This window comes from Saccopteryx bilineata, chromosome 3 (assembly GCF_036850765.1).
Source record: "Saccopteryx bilineata isolate mSacBil1 chromosome 3, mSacBil1_pri_phased_curated, whole genome shotgun sequence".
Lineage (NCBI taxonomy): Eukaryota > Metazoa > Chordata > Mammalia > Chiroptera > Emballonuridae > Saccopteryx > Saccopteryx bilineata.
This window is the reverse complement of record NC_089492.1, coordinates 146,179,538-146,198,967: the sequence shown is the minus strand read 5'-3', so window position 1 is coordinate 146,198,967 and position 19,430 is coordinate 146,179,538. Positions and strand designations below refer to the sequence as shown.

The 19,430-nt window shown below is 42.0% G+C and overlaps 1 protein-coding gene, 1 long non-coding RNA gene and 1 other non-coding gene across 6 annotated transcripts in view; 1 reads left to right on the top strand and 2 right to left on the bottom strand.

The window, feature by feature from the left end:
- Positions 1-386: 386 nt before the first annotated feature.
- Positions 387-18,132, top strand: LOC136330595 (uncharacterized). 2 transcript variants are annotated; one of them, XR_010730341.1, is made up of 3 exons: positions 387-662; positions 16,164-16,370; positions 17,477-18,132. It is a non-coding gene; the product is annotated as an uncharacterized lncRNA (long non-coding RNA). The 2 variants fall into 2 exon arrangements; XR_010730342.1 differs by lacking the exon at positions 387-662 and adding an exon at positions 6,947-7,098.
- Positions 509-670, bottom strand: LOC136332478 (U1 spliceosomal RNA). The gene has a single exon (XR_010730735.1). It is a non-coding gene; the product is annotated as a U1 spliceosomal RNA (small nuclear RNA).
- Positions 9,570-19,430, bottom strand: part of KDM3A (lysine demethylase 3A) — a 64,842-nt gene continuing 54,981 nt past the window's right edge. For 2 of the 3 annotated variants that reach the window (XM_066267642.1, XM_066267643.1), the window contains exons 22-26: positions 15,820-15,939; positions 15,602-15,741; positions 12,427-12,603; positions 12,210-12,344; positions 9,571-11,521 (exon numbers count right to left, since the gene is read on the bottom strand). In XM_066267642.1, coding sequence (XP_066123739.1) covers positions 11,441-11,521; positions 12,210-12,344; positions 12,427-12,603; positions 15,602-15,741; positions 15,820-15,939 — 653 coding nt within the window. In that variant the 3' untranslated portion in view covers positions 9,571-11,440. Of the gene's footprint in view, positions 11,522-12,209; positions 12,345-12,426; positions 12,604-15,601; positions 15,742-15,819; positions 15,940-19,430 lie in introns of all 3 variants that reach the window. The other variant, XM_066267644.1, reaches the window with a different exon arrangement.

Below are 19,430 nucleotides of genomic sequence, written 5' to 3'. Positions count from 1 at the left end.
CATCAGCCCCGTGGGGGATACTTGTCACAGTAGTCTTCTTGTTCAAATGGGGTTTCCAGAGGAAGGGGCTGGGGAGCTGGGGGAGGAGCACTGGGCATGGGAGGCTCTGCAGGGTTGCGGGAGCCTGAGGATGCTGTGGGGGGGGGAGGCCCCAGTATCAACAAGCACCTAGATGGGCAGGCCCTGTGGGTCACCTGAACAGCTTGGAGTTTATCTAAGAGGGGACCACATGTCACTGGAGGCCTACAGCAGGCAGTGTGGTAGGGACATTGTCAGCTTCAGTGTCCAACACCTTTCTGCTCCATGCTGCCGGCTCCTTTGACCACTGCCACTGACCGGCAGTGCTAAGCTGGGTGCAGAGAGTTCAGAGTCACTCAAGGGGAGGCCCGGTCAGAGGGCAGAGTCTCCCTCGACACCTTCCTTGTACCAGGAGCTGAGGCCTGAGCATGCACAGGGCAGACAGCCTGGGAGACCGCACACTAGAGAGCTTTCTTCCTGATCTTCCTCTGGAGGAGAGCGTGAACGCGTTCCCTGCTACCACAAATCATGCAGTCGAGTTCCCCACATTTGGAGAAATCGCAGGGGTCAGCACATCCAGAGTGCAATGGGTAAGCCTCACCCTGGGAAAACCACCTTCCTGACCATGGTATCTCCCCTGCCAGGTAAGGATGAGCTTTTTTCTTTTTAATTGATATTTGCATAACATAAAATTCACTATTTTTTTTCTTTTCTATTGAATTATTGGGGTGACATTACTTAATAAAATTATGTAGGTTTCAGTTATGCAATTCTATTATACATTGTACAAAATTAACTATTTTAAAGTGTATCATCCAGTGGTATTTAGTACATTCACAATGTCATGCAACCAACTCTATCTAGTCCCGAAACATTTTCACCTTTCCAAAAGAAATTCTGGTACTCAGTAAGCAGTATCCTCTGTTGCCCCCAATATTCTCCTCTAATCTTCGTTTTGTTTCTATGGATTTACCTGTAGACATTTTATATAAATGGAATCATACAATATGTGGCCTTTTATGTCTGGATTCTTCCTCCCTCCCTCCTTCCCTCCCTCCCTTCCAACCTTTCTTTCTTCCTTCCTTAATGTTTGCCTCACCTAAAAAATTATTTTCACAGAACTTTTTGGCTTTTCTTTTAAGAGAAAGAGAGAGGAAGGGAGAGAGATGAGAAGCATCAACTCATGGTTGCGTACTTCAGTTCTCTGATTGCCTCTCCTAGTGCTTTGGCCTGGGGCTGGGTTGGGGGGGGCTCAAGTTGAGCCAGTGACACCTTGCTGAAGCCAGTGACCTTGGGCTCAAGTCAGCAGCCCTGGGCTTCAAGCCAGTGACCCTGGGATCATTTCAACGATCCTACGCTCAGACTGGATGAGCCCATGCTCAAGCTGGCAACCTTGGGGTTTTGAAACTGGGACCTCAGCATCCCAGGTTGATGCTCTATCCACTGAGCCATCACTGGTCAGGCTTGTATTAAATTATTTATAAACATCATCAGCCAGTTAGCTTAGTCAGTTAAAAATGTCAATCTGAAACAACAAGGTTGTGGGTTTGATCGGCAGTCAGGGTACACATGGGAAGCAACCAAAATATGCACGACTGAATAGAACAACAAATGGTTCTCTTCCCCCTCCCCACTCTCTCCCTTCTTCTCTCTGTCTTTCTAATAATCAATAACAAACCCTGGCTGGATATCTCAGTTGGTTGGAGCATTGTCCAGGAGCGCGATGGTTGCTGGGTTTGATTCCCCGGTCAGGGCACACACAGGAGCAGCTCGATGTTTCTATCTCTCTCTCCCTGCCTCTCTCAAAACAAATAAATTAGAAAACAAAAAACAAACATCATTAGCTTTAAATAAATGAGTACACTTTGTAAGTTGGTTTATTTATGAAAAGTATATAGTCTCTCCCTGTTTAAGTGAAACCATTGTTTAAGCTCTTTTAGAGTTGGATTCTTTTATTAGTATAATGTTTTTAAAGTTATCCATGTTGCAGCATGTATCAATATGTGGCTCCTTTCTGAATAATATTCTGTTGTATGTATATTTAACATTTTGTTTATCCGTTTATTTATTAATGAACATTTGAGGTCTTTTTCTTCTTCAACTTTTTGAGGAACTGTCCCACTGTTTTCCCTAGTAACTGCACCATTTTACATTTTTACCAATAACATATGAGGGTTTCAATTTCCCCACATCTTCAATAACGCTTGTTACACACACACACACACACACACACACACACATTCATTTTAGAAGCTATAAGGATATATCTCATTGTCGTTTTGATTTGCATTTCCCTAATGACTAATGATGTAAACATCTTTTATTTCTCTTTTTGAAGATTTATTGATTGATTTTTAGAGAGAGGAGAGAAGAGAGAGAGAGAGAGAGAGAAGCAGGAAGCATCAACTCTTAGTTACTTCTCATATGTGCCTTGACAGGGCAAGCCTTGGGTTTTGAGAACTGGTGACCACAGCGTTTGGGGTCAACACTTTATCCACTGCGCCACCTCAGGCTATGATGTAAATGTCCTTTCATGTGCTTGTTGGCTATTTGTATTTCTACTTTGTCTATTCAAATCCTTTACCCTTTTTAAAAATTGGATTGTCTTTTTATTGTTGAGTTATAAGAGCTCTTTTTAAAGTGTTCACTGCTGGTGTACAGAAACACAACTGATTTTCTATGTTGATCTTGTACAAAAGTGGTTGTGGATCAGGACCCAAAGATCTTAGTTGGATCATTACCATTATTTGGCTCTTTCAGCCCTGAGGTCTTGATTTCCTTGTTTGATAAATGCAGATAAGATACCAACCAGCCTTGTCTATCTCAATGAATTTTCTTCAGGGACAAAGGAAACCAGGACTTGGTTTTAAAATGTTTGTTCAATTGAACTCTCAGAGACTAAGCCAGGCATTCTCAGAGGGAGCAGGAGCCTCTGGGATGGATCATGGTTTGTAGATTTATGGAGTTCTCTTTTGATTGTCTCAATGTTTGGGTGGGGAGAGGGAACTACTGGCATTTAATAGATGAGAACTAAGGATGCCAAATGTTCTACAACTGGGAGATGGCACCAAACAGAAAACAGTGAACTCCCACAACCTGCCAGACTCTCGGAGTCCTTCCAGACCGTGTCCTGGTGAGGGGCCTTATTCCTCATGACCCAGGTCCCAGAATGAGCTCCATTTCATACGTCAACAGAGCCTTCCTTACTTCTTTCATTCTTTTCATCTCATTTGTATTTCATTTCATTTTTATTTGTACTTATCTTTTAGTCATTGACTAGAACAATGACTGGAATTCAATGTCTTATCTAAATAAACAGGCAAATGCCTATTTTCCTATTGGGTTGTTTATATTTTCTTATTCATTGGTAGAAGCTTTTTGTCTGTTAGGGATATATAAGTCAGAGCCAAGTCAAGAGACAAGCCATAACAGTAATTTAAACAGAGAAAATTAAGTTGAGCCTTGGCCAGGTAGGTCAGTTGGTTAGAGCATTGTCCTGATACACCAAGGTTGTGAGTTCAATCCCTGGCCAGGGCACATACAAGAATAAACCAATGAATACATAAATAAGTGGAACAACAAATGAATATTTCTCTCTCCCTTCCTCTCTCTCTAAAAATCAGTAAATAGCCCTGGCCGGACAGCTCTGTTGGTTAGAACGTCATCCTGATGCAGAAGTTGCCTGTTTAATCCCTGGTCAGGCATGCACATATTGACGTTTCTGTCTCTTTCTCTTCTTTCTCCTCTCTCTAAAATCAATAAAGAAAATAAAAAATAAAAATCAATAAAGAAAATTAAATTTAAAGATTTTTTAAAACTAATAACAGGTGGTTAACTACCAAAATGGTACCAGAAGACTCTGAGGCACGAATTAGCAAGCTTTTTTTGGTAAAGGACCAGGTAACAAATATTTTAGGCTTTGTGGAATACCAAGCATAATTAAAGATATATGTAAGTAATTATATAGCAACACAGAAAACAAAATTTTAAACTTTTGTATTGATAAAATTAAAACTAACATAGTTGAGTACAAGCTTTGGAATAAAGTTCTTTAATAAACAGAATGGGATCTATTTAACTGGGATAACATTTTGCTTAGTTGGAGTTTAAATGCAAAAACCATTTTTAGATGAAGGGCAGCACAAAAACAGGCAGAGCACTGGACTTGGCTGTAGGCTGCCATTGCTCACCCTTGATGTTTGATGGAAGGTGAACGTAATAAGGACAGAAACTTGGAAGAGAGGCTCCCCACATGACTGAGATTCAGACCTCTGCAGAGAGAACGTGGATGCCACAGGTAATACAGCCCACCAGTGACAAAGAAATCTGTCAGAGGGTATGGGCTACAGCTAGATCACACACACAGAGGCACAGACTTGCTGCCCCAGAAAACTGGCAACCCTGGAAAAAGAAAGTTCCTTCCTCCTGCTCACAGTTTTAATATGTTCCTCCAGCGCCCTCTCCTGCAGACTAACATCAAGCCAACTGGCAAAAGGAGACCCGTCTACAGCATCCCGTTTCACAAAGCTGCAAGAAGCTGCTTGGAGGTTAAGAAGCATCCGTTTAATAACTGGCACAGTGCTATTAATATAAAGTATACCAATATGTTGCTTGCCTTTAAAAATATTTACTTATTGAAAAGTTAATAGTCTCATCTGGCTGGGTAGTTCAGTTGGCAGAGCATTGATCTGATACACCAAGGTTGCTGGTTTGATCCCTGGTCAGGGCACATAACAAGAATCAATTAATGAATGCATAAATGAGTGTAACAACAAGCGTATGTTTCTCTCTTATTTGTCTCTAAAATCAGTATTTTTTAAAAAAGAAAGGTAATAGTCTCATATAATATAAAATTTAAAATAGAAATGTACACTTTAAATTGTCGCCTACTCACTCAGCTACTAATCCCAGAGCTCAGAGTTACCAGTGGCTGTGCATCTTTCTGGAACTGTTCTAGGCACATGGACAATGCTTGCCTTCTACTTTCTGTTTTGAAATACTACAACAAAATCATGTCATACACGGATTTAATATTTTTTCTTCTTTTATGGTCCCTGGTTAATGTGTATTGTTCAGGAAGGCCATTCATACTCCAAGATTAAAAACAATTTCCCTCTAATAGCTCTATATTTTAGTTTTTACATTTATGTCATTAATTATCTGGGTTTTATATTTGAAAAGAGCCTGAGTTTGGAATCTAAATTGTTTTCTTGGTGGCCTCCCTGCCATTAATCCAGCCTTTACAACGGGTTCAGATCATTTAATGTCAGAACAATACTGTTACTGATTAAATATCAGCAGCAACTGCTGAGGATAGCCTCATCCCACAGGTTCCCGGGCTGCGCGCTTCCTTTGCCAGGTGGCTGCTTCTCTCTGCGGGACTTTCTTCCCTCCTGGGCGGCGCCTTGGTCTCCGTCGCTCTTCCTCCTGCGCTCTCGTTTTCCTGCGCTTCCCGGCCCCACCCGCGCCTGTCGCCCATTCTCTTTGTGGGGACTCGCCGCGCTCGCGCGAGGCTCCCTCCGCCGCTCTGCGGGTTCCTCCTGGCCGCATCCGCCCTCTCTCCCTGGACCTTCTGCTGTGGCCTCTGTGTTGATCGCCCGCCTGACGGCCGCAAGGCGGCTGGCAGCTTCTCGGTGCTGTGCTGCGTGGGGGCCAGTGGTCTTTCCTTGCACAGGTGGGCTTGCAGGACACGGGTTTTTGAAGAGATGGTCGTGATTTTTCTGATAATGGTTTAGACTTTGCAGCCTGTCTGGAGCGATGAATTTTGGACCGTGGGGGTAACGGGCTTTGCACTGTTCTTCGCCTTTTGTAAGAACGGGAGGACTTCTGGGAGCTTCTGAAGGATAGTCTGTCTCTGCTCCAGCGTCGGAGGTGGGGATGCAGTGGGGCCCCTTTTTCGGAAGACAGTCTTCTGTCACCTTTCTAAAGCAAATCAGTTGTAATTCTCTGGCTCTCTGCTTTACAATGTAATCTTCAAGTTCATGTTGAAAAGTGTGGTAAGACAGCAGTTTTCCATTTTATTGACTATGGATGAATCTTGTAAGATGAAGGAAATGTTTGCTAAATGTTATTTAAATTATTTAAATAACATTTAAAACTTACATCTAATTACATTAATTTATTTTTATTTTTTATTAAATGAGAGGCTGGGAGACAGAGACAGACTCCCGCATGCATCCCAACCAGGATCCACCCGGCAAGCCCCGTCTGGAGCTGATGCTCTGCCCATCTGGTGCTAGGCTTGCAACTGAACTATTTTTAGCACCTGAGGTGGAGGCTCCACAGAGTCATCCTCAGTGCCCAGGGTCCTAGTGCTAGAAACAATAGAGCAGGGGTCCCCAAACTTTTTACACAGGGGGCCAAGTTCACTGTCCCTCAGACTTTTGGAGGGCCGGACTATATGAAAAACTATGAACAAATCCCTATGCATACTACACATATCTTATTTTAAAGTAAAAAAACAAAACGGGAACAAATACAATATTTAAAATAAAGAACAAGTAAATTTAAATCAACAAACTGACCAGTATTTCAATGGGAACTATGCTCCTCTCACTGACCACCAATGAAAGAGGTGCCCCTTCCAGAAGTGTGGCGGGGGCCGGATAAATGGCCTCAGGGGGCTGCATGCGGCCCGCGGGGCCATAGTTTGGGGACACCTGCAATAGAGCCATAGCTACGGGAGGGGAAGAGAAAGAGAGAGAGAGAGGAAGGGTTGGGGTGGAGAAGCCGCTGATTGCTTTTCCTGTGTGCCCTGACAGGGAATCGAACCCAGAACATCCACACACGCTGGCTCTACCACTGAGCCAACTGTCCAGGGCTCCCTTCTTTTACTTCTTATAAAAACAGAATGTTGTAGAAGTCCCAAACCATAAATGTTCTTCTAGAGCTAATCAGTTTCTAAATTCTTGGATTTTTTTTTTTTAATGTTCTACACTGGAAATGTCTAGGCAAGTCTAATAGAAAATCTCATGTGACCCCATATTTTCCAAGACCAGTGAGAATCAGATGTGCCTCTGGGTAATGCAAATGAGGGAACTGATTATTACCCCGTGTATTCATCTCAAAATCAGAAAGAAGGTGAGTGAAAAGTTACACGGCTTGCTGCGTATCTTACCAGATTATCATTACTAATTTCTTGGGCAAAGTGGCAAAGTAGTGTAACTGCCACTGCTTACCAAACACTAACACACCTATATGTTCAGTATAGAAATGACAGCATAAAAGTTTTTAAAACACTTTATAATAGTTATCTTGAAAAAAAAAGATTTATAATAGTTATCTTGAATTTGAGACACTGTATGTAATTTTAAATCCCTCCCCAGCAATGCCAAATATATGTCAAGAGACTGTGTTTCAAAACTTCAGTGTTTAATTTAGCTGAATACCAAGTAATTGACTCAAATTACTTTGAGAGAAATAAATATATCTTTAAAAAAATTGAAAAACATTAACAACTCAGAAAATCTGTATTACAGTCACAAAGCAGTAAAAGTAAGACATTTCAGGAAAAGCCAATAAATTTTGTTTTCTTTAAGTATATTATTATAACCCCTTTCAGTTCACAATTTTCCTGATATATGTAGAAAGTTTTTTACCAATTCATGATAGTGTCTAATTATTAATATCATTTTGTGAGAAATGTAACAATTCAATATAGTAAAATACCACTAATCATGGTAATAATATCCAAAGTTGTATCTAACACTGATTGTATACTTAATACTAAGTTGCTAACTACTTTTATGGATTTTATATATACAACTCAACAACCTCATGAGATAGGAAAAGTAACTTACTAATTGCTATTGTAGTGCATGGCTGGGATTTTTATTAAGAACGGACTCTGGCCCTGGCTGGTTGGCTCAGTGGTAGAGCATCGGCCTGGCGTGTGGATTTGATTCCAGGCCAGGGCACACAGGAGAAGCGCCCATCTGCTTCTCCACCCCTCCCCCTCGCCTTCCTCTCTGTCTCTCTCTTCCCCTCCCGCAGCTGAGGCTCCATTGGAGCAAAGATGGCCCCAGCTCTGGGGATGGCTCCATGGCCTCTGCCTCAGGCACTAGAATGGCTCTGGTCGCAACAGAGCGACACCCCGGAGGGGCAGAGCATCGCCCCCTGGTGGGCATGCCGGGTGGATCCCGGTCGGGCGCATGCAGGAGTCTGTCTGACTGCCTCCCCATTTCTAGCTTCAGAAATATACAAAAAATAAAAAATAAAATAAAATAAAAAAAGAATGGACTCTATTCCAGGTGCCATTCCTAGTGCTGTGCAAGTCTTAACTCATTCATTCTTCACAAATTCCCACAAAACATGGGCTCTCATTATCTCACTCCAGGGATGAGGAGATTGAAGTTCAGAGCTGAAGTGACCTGCCTGATACCACATAGCTTTAAGTGACACAGCCAACACTCAAACTCGGGCAGTCTGACTCAAACTCAGGGTCTTCCTGTCTTTGTGGAGCTCATTGTTTTCCCATTTTTCAGATGAAAAAGAGAATGCGCAGGACACTTGCTCAAGGCTCAAAACTTGGCCCTGCCCTCCTTCCAATCTCATTTTTTTCCCCATTTTATCGCACAGGGAAAGTGGGTGTGGCTTCAAAGAGTGAGTGCACAGTGACTCTCAGGGAAAAGTACACACTGTGAGAATGCAGTTAATCAGGTGCTAAGGTAGGAGACTCACTTCATATACACCTGAGACCAGGGGTCCCCAAAATTTTTTCACAGGGGGCCAGTTCACTGTCCCTCAGACCGTTGGAGGGCCAGACTATAAAAAAAACTATGAACAAATCCCTATGCACACTGCACATATCTTATTTTAAAGTAAAAAAACAAAACGGGAACAAATACAATATTTAAAATAAAGAACAAGTAAATTTAAATCAACAAACTGACCAGTATTTCAATGGGAACTATGCTCCTCTCGCTGACCACCAATGAAAGAGGTGCCCATTCCGGAAGTGCGGCGGGGGCCGGATAAATGGCCTCAGGGGGCCGCATGCGGCCCGCGGGCCATAGTTTGGGGACCCCTGCCTGAGACAGAGGAGGCAACGAGATGAGACCACACTCCTTCGTGAGCCTCCCTGCATCTTCAGAGTGCTGGCTTCTGAAACAGGGTAAAGGGGCTGCTCCCATCCAAAATCAGCCTCGAAGGCATTCATCAGTCTTGTGGCAACTTTGACTTTATGGGCTTGCCTGGGCTCGAAGCCAGGGTCAGAATCTATCTTCATGGCTCCTGTTGCCAGCTGTTTCTTAGATTTTTGGGTTAATTAGGTCATGGGTTTGGAAAGTCACAGGTCAGCAATGGAAACACAAGAGTAACTCCTTGCAGGGTGAAAACCAACTCATTGATTTTCCTGTTACTCATTTTGAGTTTTATTTTCTTCACCATTAAACATTAAGAATATTTTTTAAGTACTACATTGCAGTTATTTCTATTTTCCTTTTTTTTCCTTGTGGGGTATTTTTAAATATTTTCAATTAGTCTACTTATATTAGTTTCAGGTATACATGGTGATTAGACATTTACACACCATAAATTTCTATTTTACCTTCTGACATGCATTCATAACCTGTCTTTAACAGAATTTGTCAATAGTGCCAGCCCAGCCACATGCAAAAGACAATTCCCCCATAAAGATGATTTATTTTCAACTTTGTACACGATTCTTTTTTAAATAAAAAAAAGTTTATTATATAGATTTTAGAGAGAAAGGGAGAGGAGACAGGAACATCGACCTGGTCCTGTATGTGTCCTGACCATCAGCCTCAACCAGGGCTCACTGTGAATGTCACTCCATAGGATTACTGAGTGCACAGCCAGCCACATGCACTGCACTCAGAGCTCTGGGCTAGAGAATCTATTAACAGAAATTTACCATCCTTTGATTTTTACACCAGATTTATCCACAACCCTGTACCTTATTTCCAGCTTTTAACATTATAACTCTTTTCCTCTGCTGTTGCAGAACCTGGACAAGCAATATCATACATCTACATAATGTAAGACAGAAAGTCAGTGATTGGCCTATTTTAAATAGGTTTAAATTAATTTAATTTTTTAAATTTAGAGTTCCTGAGAGATGTTCGATGTGGAGCAAATTTGATTTGATCACAGCGTTGTTGTTGCTGCTCTTATTTGAATTGTAAGAGCTGGAGTTTGTGGCTTTGATAGGTGGGCTTTGCCATTATAATTGTGAAATGGAGCTACAAAGGTCGTCATCAAATCCTAGAATTAGAAGAAAGTAATCTGATTCACCTTGCTGGTTTACTGAAGATACATTTTAATGGTCAAATGAAATATACCAGCACTCCATCACCTTTGCATCTGACCAGTAAACTTTGTTTGCTAATGTTTTAAATGCCCAGCAAATATTCTTCTAATTGCAATTTTCTTTATTTTCTTTACTGGATTGGATTCTATAAACTGAACACAGAAGGTAACTGAATTTCTCATTTCTATACTTCCTGTTTTCTATACAGACACACACAGCCCAAATTCTCTACAATGCATGTTACATGGAATGATTTCTGACAAATGAAAAAACACAGTAACAGGTTTTTGTTGTTAACTCCCACTTCTAAATTTAGTTTGTTGGTAGTGTGTGTTTGTAAAATTGTGACAGGGTTTCCACCTGGCTAGGGAGAAACTCACTTCCATGTTAGAATTGTAACAATCACTAGGAAACTGCTATAGCATCTCATTTCTTTTTAGCGGAGTTCTGGAGCAATCTCTTATACCTGTAACATGTGGAGAAAGGTGTGTAGAGTCCACAACCAGACACTGATGCCAATAAACCGAGTCAAAATATTATATGAACACTTTAATGTAAAATGCTTAACATTTAAAATTAGCAAAGCTTCTTTTAAATTAAAACTTTATTTAACTAAAGATGGTTAATCCCAAGAATTATACAGTAGCTGATTTCTGCTCTATAATGCCAGTCCTAATGCACAACGGTAAGAATGGCCTGGGTAGCTGTCATTTCCTCCATTGCTCTTCTAAACCCTAAGGGGTGGAGAGGGGACACACAGACACAGAACAAATACAACCCAAATAAACTGTGCAGTTATTCCTTCTAGTTACAACCCATTTTGACTGAGCCATCCAACCAAACGGCTAGAGAAGAACTGCAGTGTTGTTCCAGAGCTGAGAAGAGGTTTTATTTTTATAGCTTGGTAGAAGTTTTGCACTAGGTGAGAAGTCACAGTTTAAGGGTTCATGTTCTGTAAATAGTTACTACATATACACATTTAGTGTCTGTAAACACTAGAAATATACATTAGACAGAGTACCCACACCAGGTACAGTTTAAAAAAGATGAGGTAACATGAATCTCAATGTCCACAGGAGTCCTGCCTGAAGAGTTTGAACAGCTGCCAGGATTCACTTCCAATGTACAGGGGTTAAGGTGTCTCGGGGACCCTCAAGGTTTGCCAAAACTGGATTCACTGGCTTTCAGCATAGCAACTGCATCTTTGACGGCATGGTAGATAACATTCTTTACCTAAAGGAATGGGAGAAGATATGGTCAGTTTACTGTTAAATCTAAAATTATAAAAAACAAAAATTTCCCCTACCAATTTTAATACCATTCTCTCAAATTAAAACTCAATATTCAATATGGAATGTCACTACTTGAAAGGACCAATGCCCTATACCTTTCAAACCCATGCCCCCTTTGAAGAACGCAAAAGACCCCTTGCACAGGCTTCGATGCCACAGGGCCCTACCCCTGGTGAGTGCAAGGAGAGGCAAGTCCAAAGGTACCGTTTTATTTTTCAGTTTAAATTTTTCCCCCAGTTTTCCAAACATGAAATTATATGTTACATAGTTGACTATTAAAAGCCGCTTGCACCCTCTCTGGGCCCCAGAGACTCAGTTCTGCTCTCCAGGGTTGAGAACACTGCGGCTCTACAGGTCTGTGTTCAAGACCCGTCTGGCAGCTGAGCCAGGACCAAAAGCCAGATCTATTCACTGTAATATTAAGGAGTCGGACATAGTCCCATACAGTCTCACGAATATCAAACCAAGGTGAGATCAGGCGTTTCAGCCTCCTTTGCCTAAGCAGACAGTGAAGTTAGATATAAAGCCAGTTCAACTCACTGTACCACATGGGAGTTCACAGGACTCTTTATAAGTGATGGGCCACAAAGCCAGAGTCAGTGAATGTCAGGACTCAGTGCTAGTTTTACCTGTAATTTATCTTCATGATTGGTATGCGTCTGTGACAGGTAACGGAATTCCTGAGTAAGCCAGAAGCAGTGTTTAACATGCTCTGGAGAAACAAAATCTTCAGCCACTTTGATACAGCTATATAAGTTATGAACCTGAAACACACCAAGACACATCAGTAACACACACAAAAGTTCGCAGTAAAATGAGAGTAAAGAATGAAGCAATGTTTCTTGCCTGATGTGGAGCTCCTGCTGGGATAAACACCACATCCCCAAGAAACTGCACAATAGCCCAGCCTTGAACTCCATACTCTTGGTGAAGACGCTTTCTTAAAGATCGGTCTAAATACCAGCTCTGATCATGAATGGGATCATGGTCTGCTGGGTTTTCTTGACCTTGCTCTTCTGAAACCTAGAATATATTAAAAATATGATGAAACTGAGCAACATGCTAAGGCCCAAGGAAGACATCGCCTCTACCCCTGAACAGTGACTGGGGCAGTAACTGCCAGGCTGCCCTCTTTTTCTTTTTTTTTAAGTGAGAGTAGGAGAGATAGAGAGACAGACTCTCACATGCAACTTGACTAGGATCCACCTGGCAACCCCCCTCTGAGGCCAATGCTTAATCAACTGAGCCATCCTCAGCACTCAGGGCTGACGCTCGAACCAATCAAGTCACTGGCCGCAAGAGAGAGAAGGGGGAGAGGATGGGGAAGACAGGCATAAGTTGTGTGCCCTGACCTGGGATTGGACCTGAAGTCCACACGCCGGGCCAACACTCCGTCCACTGAGCCAACTGGCCAGGACCTCTAGGCCTTCCTTATCATGAGTGCCCCACTGGCAGCAAGAGGCAAGTAGTACTCAAAGACATTAACTGAACAAACTAAGGAAAGACCAAAAGACAATGTGGCTTCCCTTCTGTGATATGCTATAAACTGAGACTGGCAGTCTGTATATTTTTGTAAATAGGTATTTGGTCTAGACTTTTAAATATAAGTTGGCTCAAGCTCCTTAGAAATAGACTTGCTATTATAAAGTTAATAAAAACTTGTATCCACTTAACAGTCTGAGTTACAAAATAGTTATGAAGATAGCTGTAGCTTAAATTTGTTTATTCTAGACACAGTACCAAGCAGCAAAGACTCAGTGACACCATCAGAAAACAACATGGTGACTAGTAGCAGGTTTTCTTGAAGACTCAAGTGATCCTTAGCCAGAAACACTGTGATTCCAAAAAAATGCCAGTGAAGGACTAGGAGTGCTCCCCTCCATTACTCATGAGCAGCTCAGGGATATCAACCACAAGTATGTGAGCTGCAACCAGCAGCCTCATTAGCGAACAGGTTAAACCAGGGGTCGGGAACCTACGGCTTGCGAGCCAGATGTGGCTCTTTTGAGGGCTGCATCTGGCTCGCAGACAAATCTTTAATAAAAAAAATAACGTTAAAAATATAAAACATTCTCATGTATTACAATTCATTCATTTCCTACTGCTTATGTTCATGGTTGCAGGTGGCTGGAGCCAATCACAGCTGTCCTCCGGGACAACACCAAATTTTTATTGGATAATGCATAATATACACAGGTCGTTGTATGGCTCTCACGGAATTACATTTTAAAATGTGGCGTTCATGGCTCTCTCAGCCAAAAAGATTCCCGACTCCTGGGTTAAACACTGAATATATCCTTCTTTTCAGCTGCCTAGAACTTCCACATGTAGCCCTTTGTGAATCACCTGCTGACCACAGAAGACTCTCGAAATCTTCAAAACCTTGGCATCTCCATGGCTCAATTGGAACGAGTTGGCCCCAGGTGCTGAGAATGGTTCCATGACCTCCACCTCAGGTGCTAATAATAATAATAGCTTGGTAGCTGAGCAAGAGAGCAATGCCCCGCATGGGCAGAGCACTGCCCCATAGGGGGCTTGCCAGGTGGGTCCCAGTCAGGAGAGCATGCGGGAGTCTGTCTCTGCCTCCCCTACTCTCAATAAAAACCAAAAACCAAAAACCTAGGCATCTCTTCCTAATGACCCTACACAGGCTAACAGCCACAAGGGCTGGAGGCCTTTCTGACCCGGTTTCAGTCAGTGTAAAAACCAACGGCCTTTTATATAAATGACTCAGAACAAGGTAACCAAGGGCCAAGGAGTAATACAAGAACTTAATGAAGATGCACTATAATGGCAAACAGATATAAGAAAAAAGACAAGGGCTCCTCTTTTCTAAGTGTGAGCTTCCTGGTTTAGAACTGCTTGTTCCTGGCACCAAGCTTCAGCCTACTCAATGTGACATGCACAGACTTTAATGCAGTGGTTCTCAAAGTGCATGCCAGGGTGCACTGGTGCACCCTAGAAGATTTCCAGCTGTGCCCTATGGTATTCCAGAGAAATATGTGCCTGTTGGGGATCAAAAAACCAACAGGGTTTTTGGAGTTTAGATTTTTGGGGGACAGAGGCGTGGGGAATTGGCTGTAAGCTGACAGTCTGCCCAACCCCCCATCTCACTTGCCTGATTAGGTTGCAAAAGGCTGTTAAGCTGTGGAGCTGGATTGTTTACACTACCCCCCATGTTCCCCGGAAAGACAGGAGGCAAGTTTCTTCTATCCTTCATTTGGTGTAAAGTTAAGATGATATGTATGGTGGGGGTTTTGGATTGATGATTAAACATAAGAAATTGTCTCTTGAAGCCTTCTGGATTTCTATAAAAGAAGACTATGTGGCAATATCTAAAAAAGCTTTGAACATTTTACTACAATTTTCAACATCCTATTTATGTGAATTAGGATTTTCTACCCTCAACACAATTAAGAGTAAGGAGAGGAATTCTTCAATGTATTGACAAGGAAATGAGAGTTTGCCTTTCAAATATATGCCTAAACATTGAAGAAATCACTAGGACATATCAGGCTCATGTTTCTCATAAACACAAGAATGAAAAAACTTAACACATTCACGCCAGGACCTGCCGAATTTACTAAATCTTACTAAGAATGTATCTATATATAGAAAAAGATAACTTTTTTGTCATTTATTTTTTAACCTCTCTTTTTTATGAATTCTAAGCATAACTCAAAAGATGTAATATAAAAATGTTTTCTAATGTCAGAATAAATTTAATTTTGTTGTATTTATTTTGTTTAATTACCATAAAAGAACACTTGGACTTTATATTTTTTCTTTAATATTTGACTTAATTATTATAACATATTTCTCAGAAATTTGTATATAGTGCGCCTACAATTATTTGTAGGATTTTAAATGCGCCCCAACTTCAAAAAAGTTTGAGAACCACTGCTTTAATGTTTGAGGTTGTGATAATACCCCAGGTAACCCAGTCAGGTCTTGACGTGTAGTAATTTATGAACTGCTATTCTCCATGCCTCCTTTACATGCCAGAGGGTAAGGCGCACACCTTCTTAAGAAAGTCTCGTATCTTCTCCGTGTCCTTAGCAGCATATATGTGCCAGAGGGCCCCTGGTTTCTCTTTTCCTTCAATAAATCGCTTTATTGTTAGTTCATCAGAGTCTCCATCTTGAATAGTTTTAAGGACTTCTGGAGCAAGAGAAAGCAAACATCAGATGCTGGTCCCCAGCTTAGAGGGGAGCCCCACTTTTATGCTCAGCAGCCTACCTTCCTCCTGGTCACACTGTCCTTTGGGAATCCCCACATAGACCATGACATTAGCTGCATCAGACACATCTAAGTGGAGATTTGTTGTTCCGTACTTCCGATCTTCTGGAGTAATCAATCCTGCAGACAGAAAATGCCTTACATTCCCTGAGATGACAGGGGTGCCACATCTTTCCATCCCTGGGGGACACCTGACCACAAGCTGAAGGCTACTTGTAAAAGAGAGCAATACTTAACATTAAATTACTTTATCCTTTCAACTAGGAAGAAAATCATTTCTTATTACTTACATGTAAAAATAATAAACCAACTCCTAATACTAGGACTCTGGTTTCTGATAATAGGCAAAATCGGTCCCTCACAGACCCACCCTGAGAACTAAAAATCCTGGATCACAGAATTTGGAAAAAAAAATTTATTAAAAAAAAAAAAATCAATGTGCAAGCAAGAAAAGAAGAAATATACAGGAACTGAAACTAGAAAGCAGGACTCAGGAGCAGGAAAGTGGACTACTGAAGCTGGGATTTGCCAAAGGGACACTTCTCAATCAGGTGAGCTCAAGCTTTGGTTGTCAGAGCCCAGGAGGTTCTGAAGCTATCCGAACAGCTCAGGGTCCACTCAGATGGGTAGTCTGAGAGAACCTCTCTCACATAGACATGAAGCTGAGACCTCAAATAGCTATCCTCAGGATAGAGGGAACACATGTTCCTCAGTTCTCTCAACTGTAAGAGGAGGGAGCCAGAGCATAAGGTCCCCGCCCATGCTCACGTCGGACACTAAATAACCTCTGACCCCAAGAAAAGACTCACCTTGCTCAGCAGTCACTGAGGCTCGCAAGCCCTGCAGTCACCTTAAATGGCCCATTCTGACAAAGGACTCTGCTTAGTCAACAGGCAGCAGAGGGAAGCATGGCTTTTGGTGGGCAAGCAGGGGCCACTTTCTAACCCACCAGCGCCTAAAACAAGCCTGTCTGGTGTGGAGGAGCCAAACCTGAGACCATGGCCCTCCACGCCTGTCCTGCTGTCCTTTCTCTCCAGCGTGCTGAAATACCAGCCCTAAGAGTCGGTGAAGCACTGGGCATTAGGGGAAAATCACAGGATGCATGAGATGTGCTTTAAAATATAAAGAAAAAATAAAGGGAGGGGATAATGAAATAATTATGGCAAAAAATCAATAGCTGTAATAACTGGGTGAATATATCAGGATACACTGTACCTAATTCTCAAGTTTTGAATGTATTTGGAAAATATTTCTATAATAAAAGGTAAAACAGTAAAATTTAATTAGATAAAACCAACTGCCATGGTAGATAAAAAGTGAAGTTATACATGACAGCATGGATGAATATCCAAGTCTGTTTCTATTTCTATAAAGCTCAAAAAACAGGTTATAACTGAACAAATAGCCCAAAGTTACACAAATGCACACGGTGAGATCTGCGTGAGGGAACGGTAAACGCACACCACAGGAGGTTGGTGAACACTGAGGCAGGAGGGCGGACATGAACCCAGGAGGGCAAGGAAAGGCAGAGGTACCAAGGCTGGCCAGGGGCCGCCTGCTGTGCCGAAGGGAGCGGGGAAAAGGAGAGCTGTGCAAACCGAGGAAGGGAGGAACACTTATCCAGCCATCAGCTCAAAATCCATCCAATCCCATTAAGGTGACTGCACATTGATAAAACCAGGCTCTAAACCAAGGCAGAACGGAGGTTGTAAAAGCACAACAGTCCCAGGGAAAGGATTCCCAGGAAATAGAAAACCCTGGAAAGAACACCGCAGACATCTATGGAAAGAAACATAAGCTGACGTGGTCAGGCTGCTGCACAACAGAGTCCTGGGGTTGGGGGAAGAGTAAGGGAGACTGGCTCTAGCCTGAAAATCAGGAGACCTGTCCCAGCCCCAGACTTGTCACTAGCTGCCTGTGTAAGATCCAGAGGAGGTCAATGTCCCTCCTAGAGTCTTGAGAACCGGGCCCCATTTGTAAACTGGCGGTGGCGGTGGTGCTGTTGGAACCGGAAAGCAGTTGACTATATGATTTCTCCAAAAAACGTTTCACTCTACTTTGAGGAATCACAGCTCGGACACCCAATCTTTGACAAATGACCACTCTTGAGGGATTAAGAAAAGAAAAAAAAAAATGGCCGTAGACACAGATAGCATGTAGTGATGAGGGAATAAGGGACGGGAGGTAGGAGAGGGTTAAGGGGGGACACGGAAGTAGACTCGACTTGGGAGTGGTGAACGCACAGTGCAGTGTACAGATGGTGTATCAGGGAATTAACTGTACTCCTGAAAGCTATGGAATTTTATTAACCAATGTCACTAAAATAAGTTCAATTAAAGAAAAATGACCACTCTTCAATGATGTTGTGATGTGTTTGAAAGTAAACAGATTTTTATTATTCTGAATCCATAACTGCTTACTCTGGATGAAAATGAGTTTGTCAGAGGAAAGCTTTTATAGAATAACACTGCTTCCTACCTACTGGTATCTAGAGGGACAGGATCTGCTGCCAGGCTATTTAAAACAAGCAGAGAATTTATTCTGTAAACTTCTGAGATGACTGCTTCTACCCTATAAAACTTCATTTCAATAAAACATGGATAATCACATCATGCAACATTACGCCGTTTACTTTAGTGGAAGAATGCTTTCATTTATATAAAATCCCTGTAAACTCCCACTGTGAGAGAGTGTGTCCCGAGATCCTGACCATCCAGCTACTTTGAAGGGCGTGAGGGAAGTGAACTCAGGGAGCGTGATACAGTCACACAGATACATTCAGGGCTCTCTAGTCTGAGACCTGAGAAGCAGAGGGAATAAATAAGCAAGGGCGCTTCTGCCTTTTGTGTCCTCTCCCTACAGACCACTTCCCACCCTATGCTGGCAGAACTCTCCTGGGCATCTAGTCTATGGAAGTCTCCCCAATCCTGCTCCTGGTGATGCCCTAGGCTGAGTCCACTATAACAGAATGGTGGCACTGAGGTCCAAGCACTTGCTCCCCACCTCCCCAGGTCTCTGAAGAACATGGCAAAGATGCCAAAGACTCCATCCTTTCTTCAGGAGGACTGCCATCCCATCCTCAAGCCTAAGAGTTTAGAGTTGGGAATAATTATGGGAAAAAGGAATAAAAAGTCAAAGTAATTTATAAAAGATTTTGAAAAATGGGGGCCAAGTAGTATAAAACAGTAAACTAAATTCACTGAATGATTCAAACACAACTGAAATGTCATTCAACAATAAATTGATAAATAACCCTTTCAAAATAGCAACTATAATCCAGACCTGAACAAAGACCCTACATAAAACTGGTCAAAATCACAACAATAATGACAGAAGAAGCTTGTAATTGTGGAACCCAATCTCTATACTGAGTCATGTGCAAACAAAAACCCAATTCAAAGGGCACTTTAAATACCAACAATACTATCCCCATCAACACAGGACATTGCATTTAAGACAGATGTTAAAATAGCTGGAATGTTTGCAGAATGACCTAAACGTCCAACAACACTGAAATGGTTAAGAAAATTCCATTCATTCTCTAATGTATCATGCGACTATTTAAAATTATCTTACTCAAGACTGTTAAGGACTAAAAAAGATAGAATGAA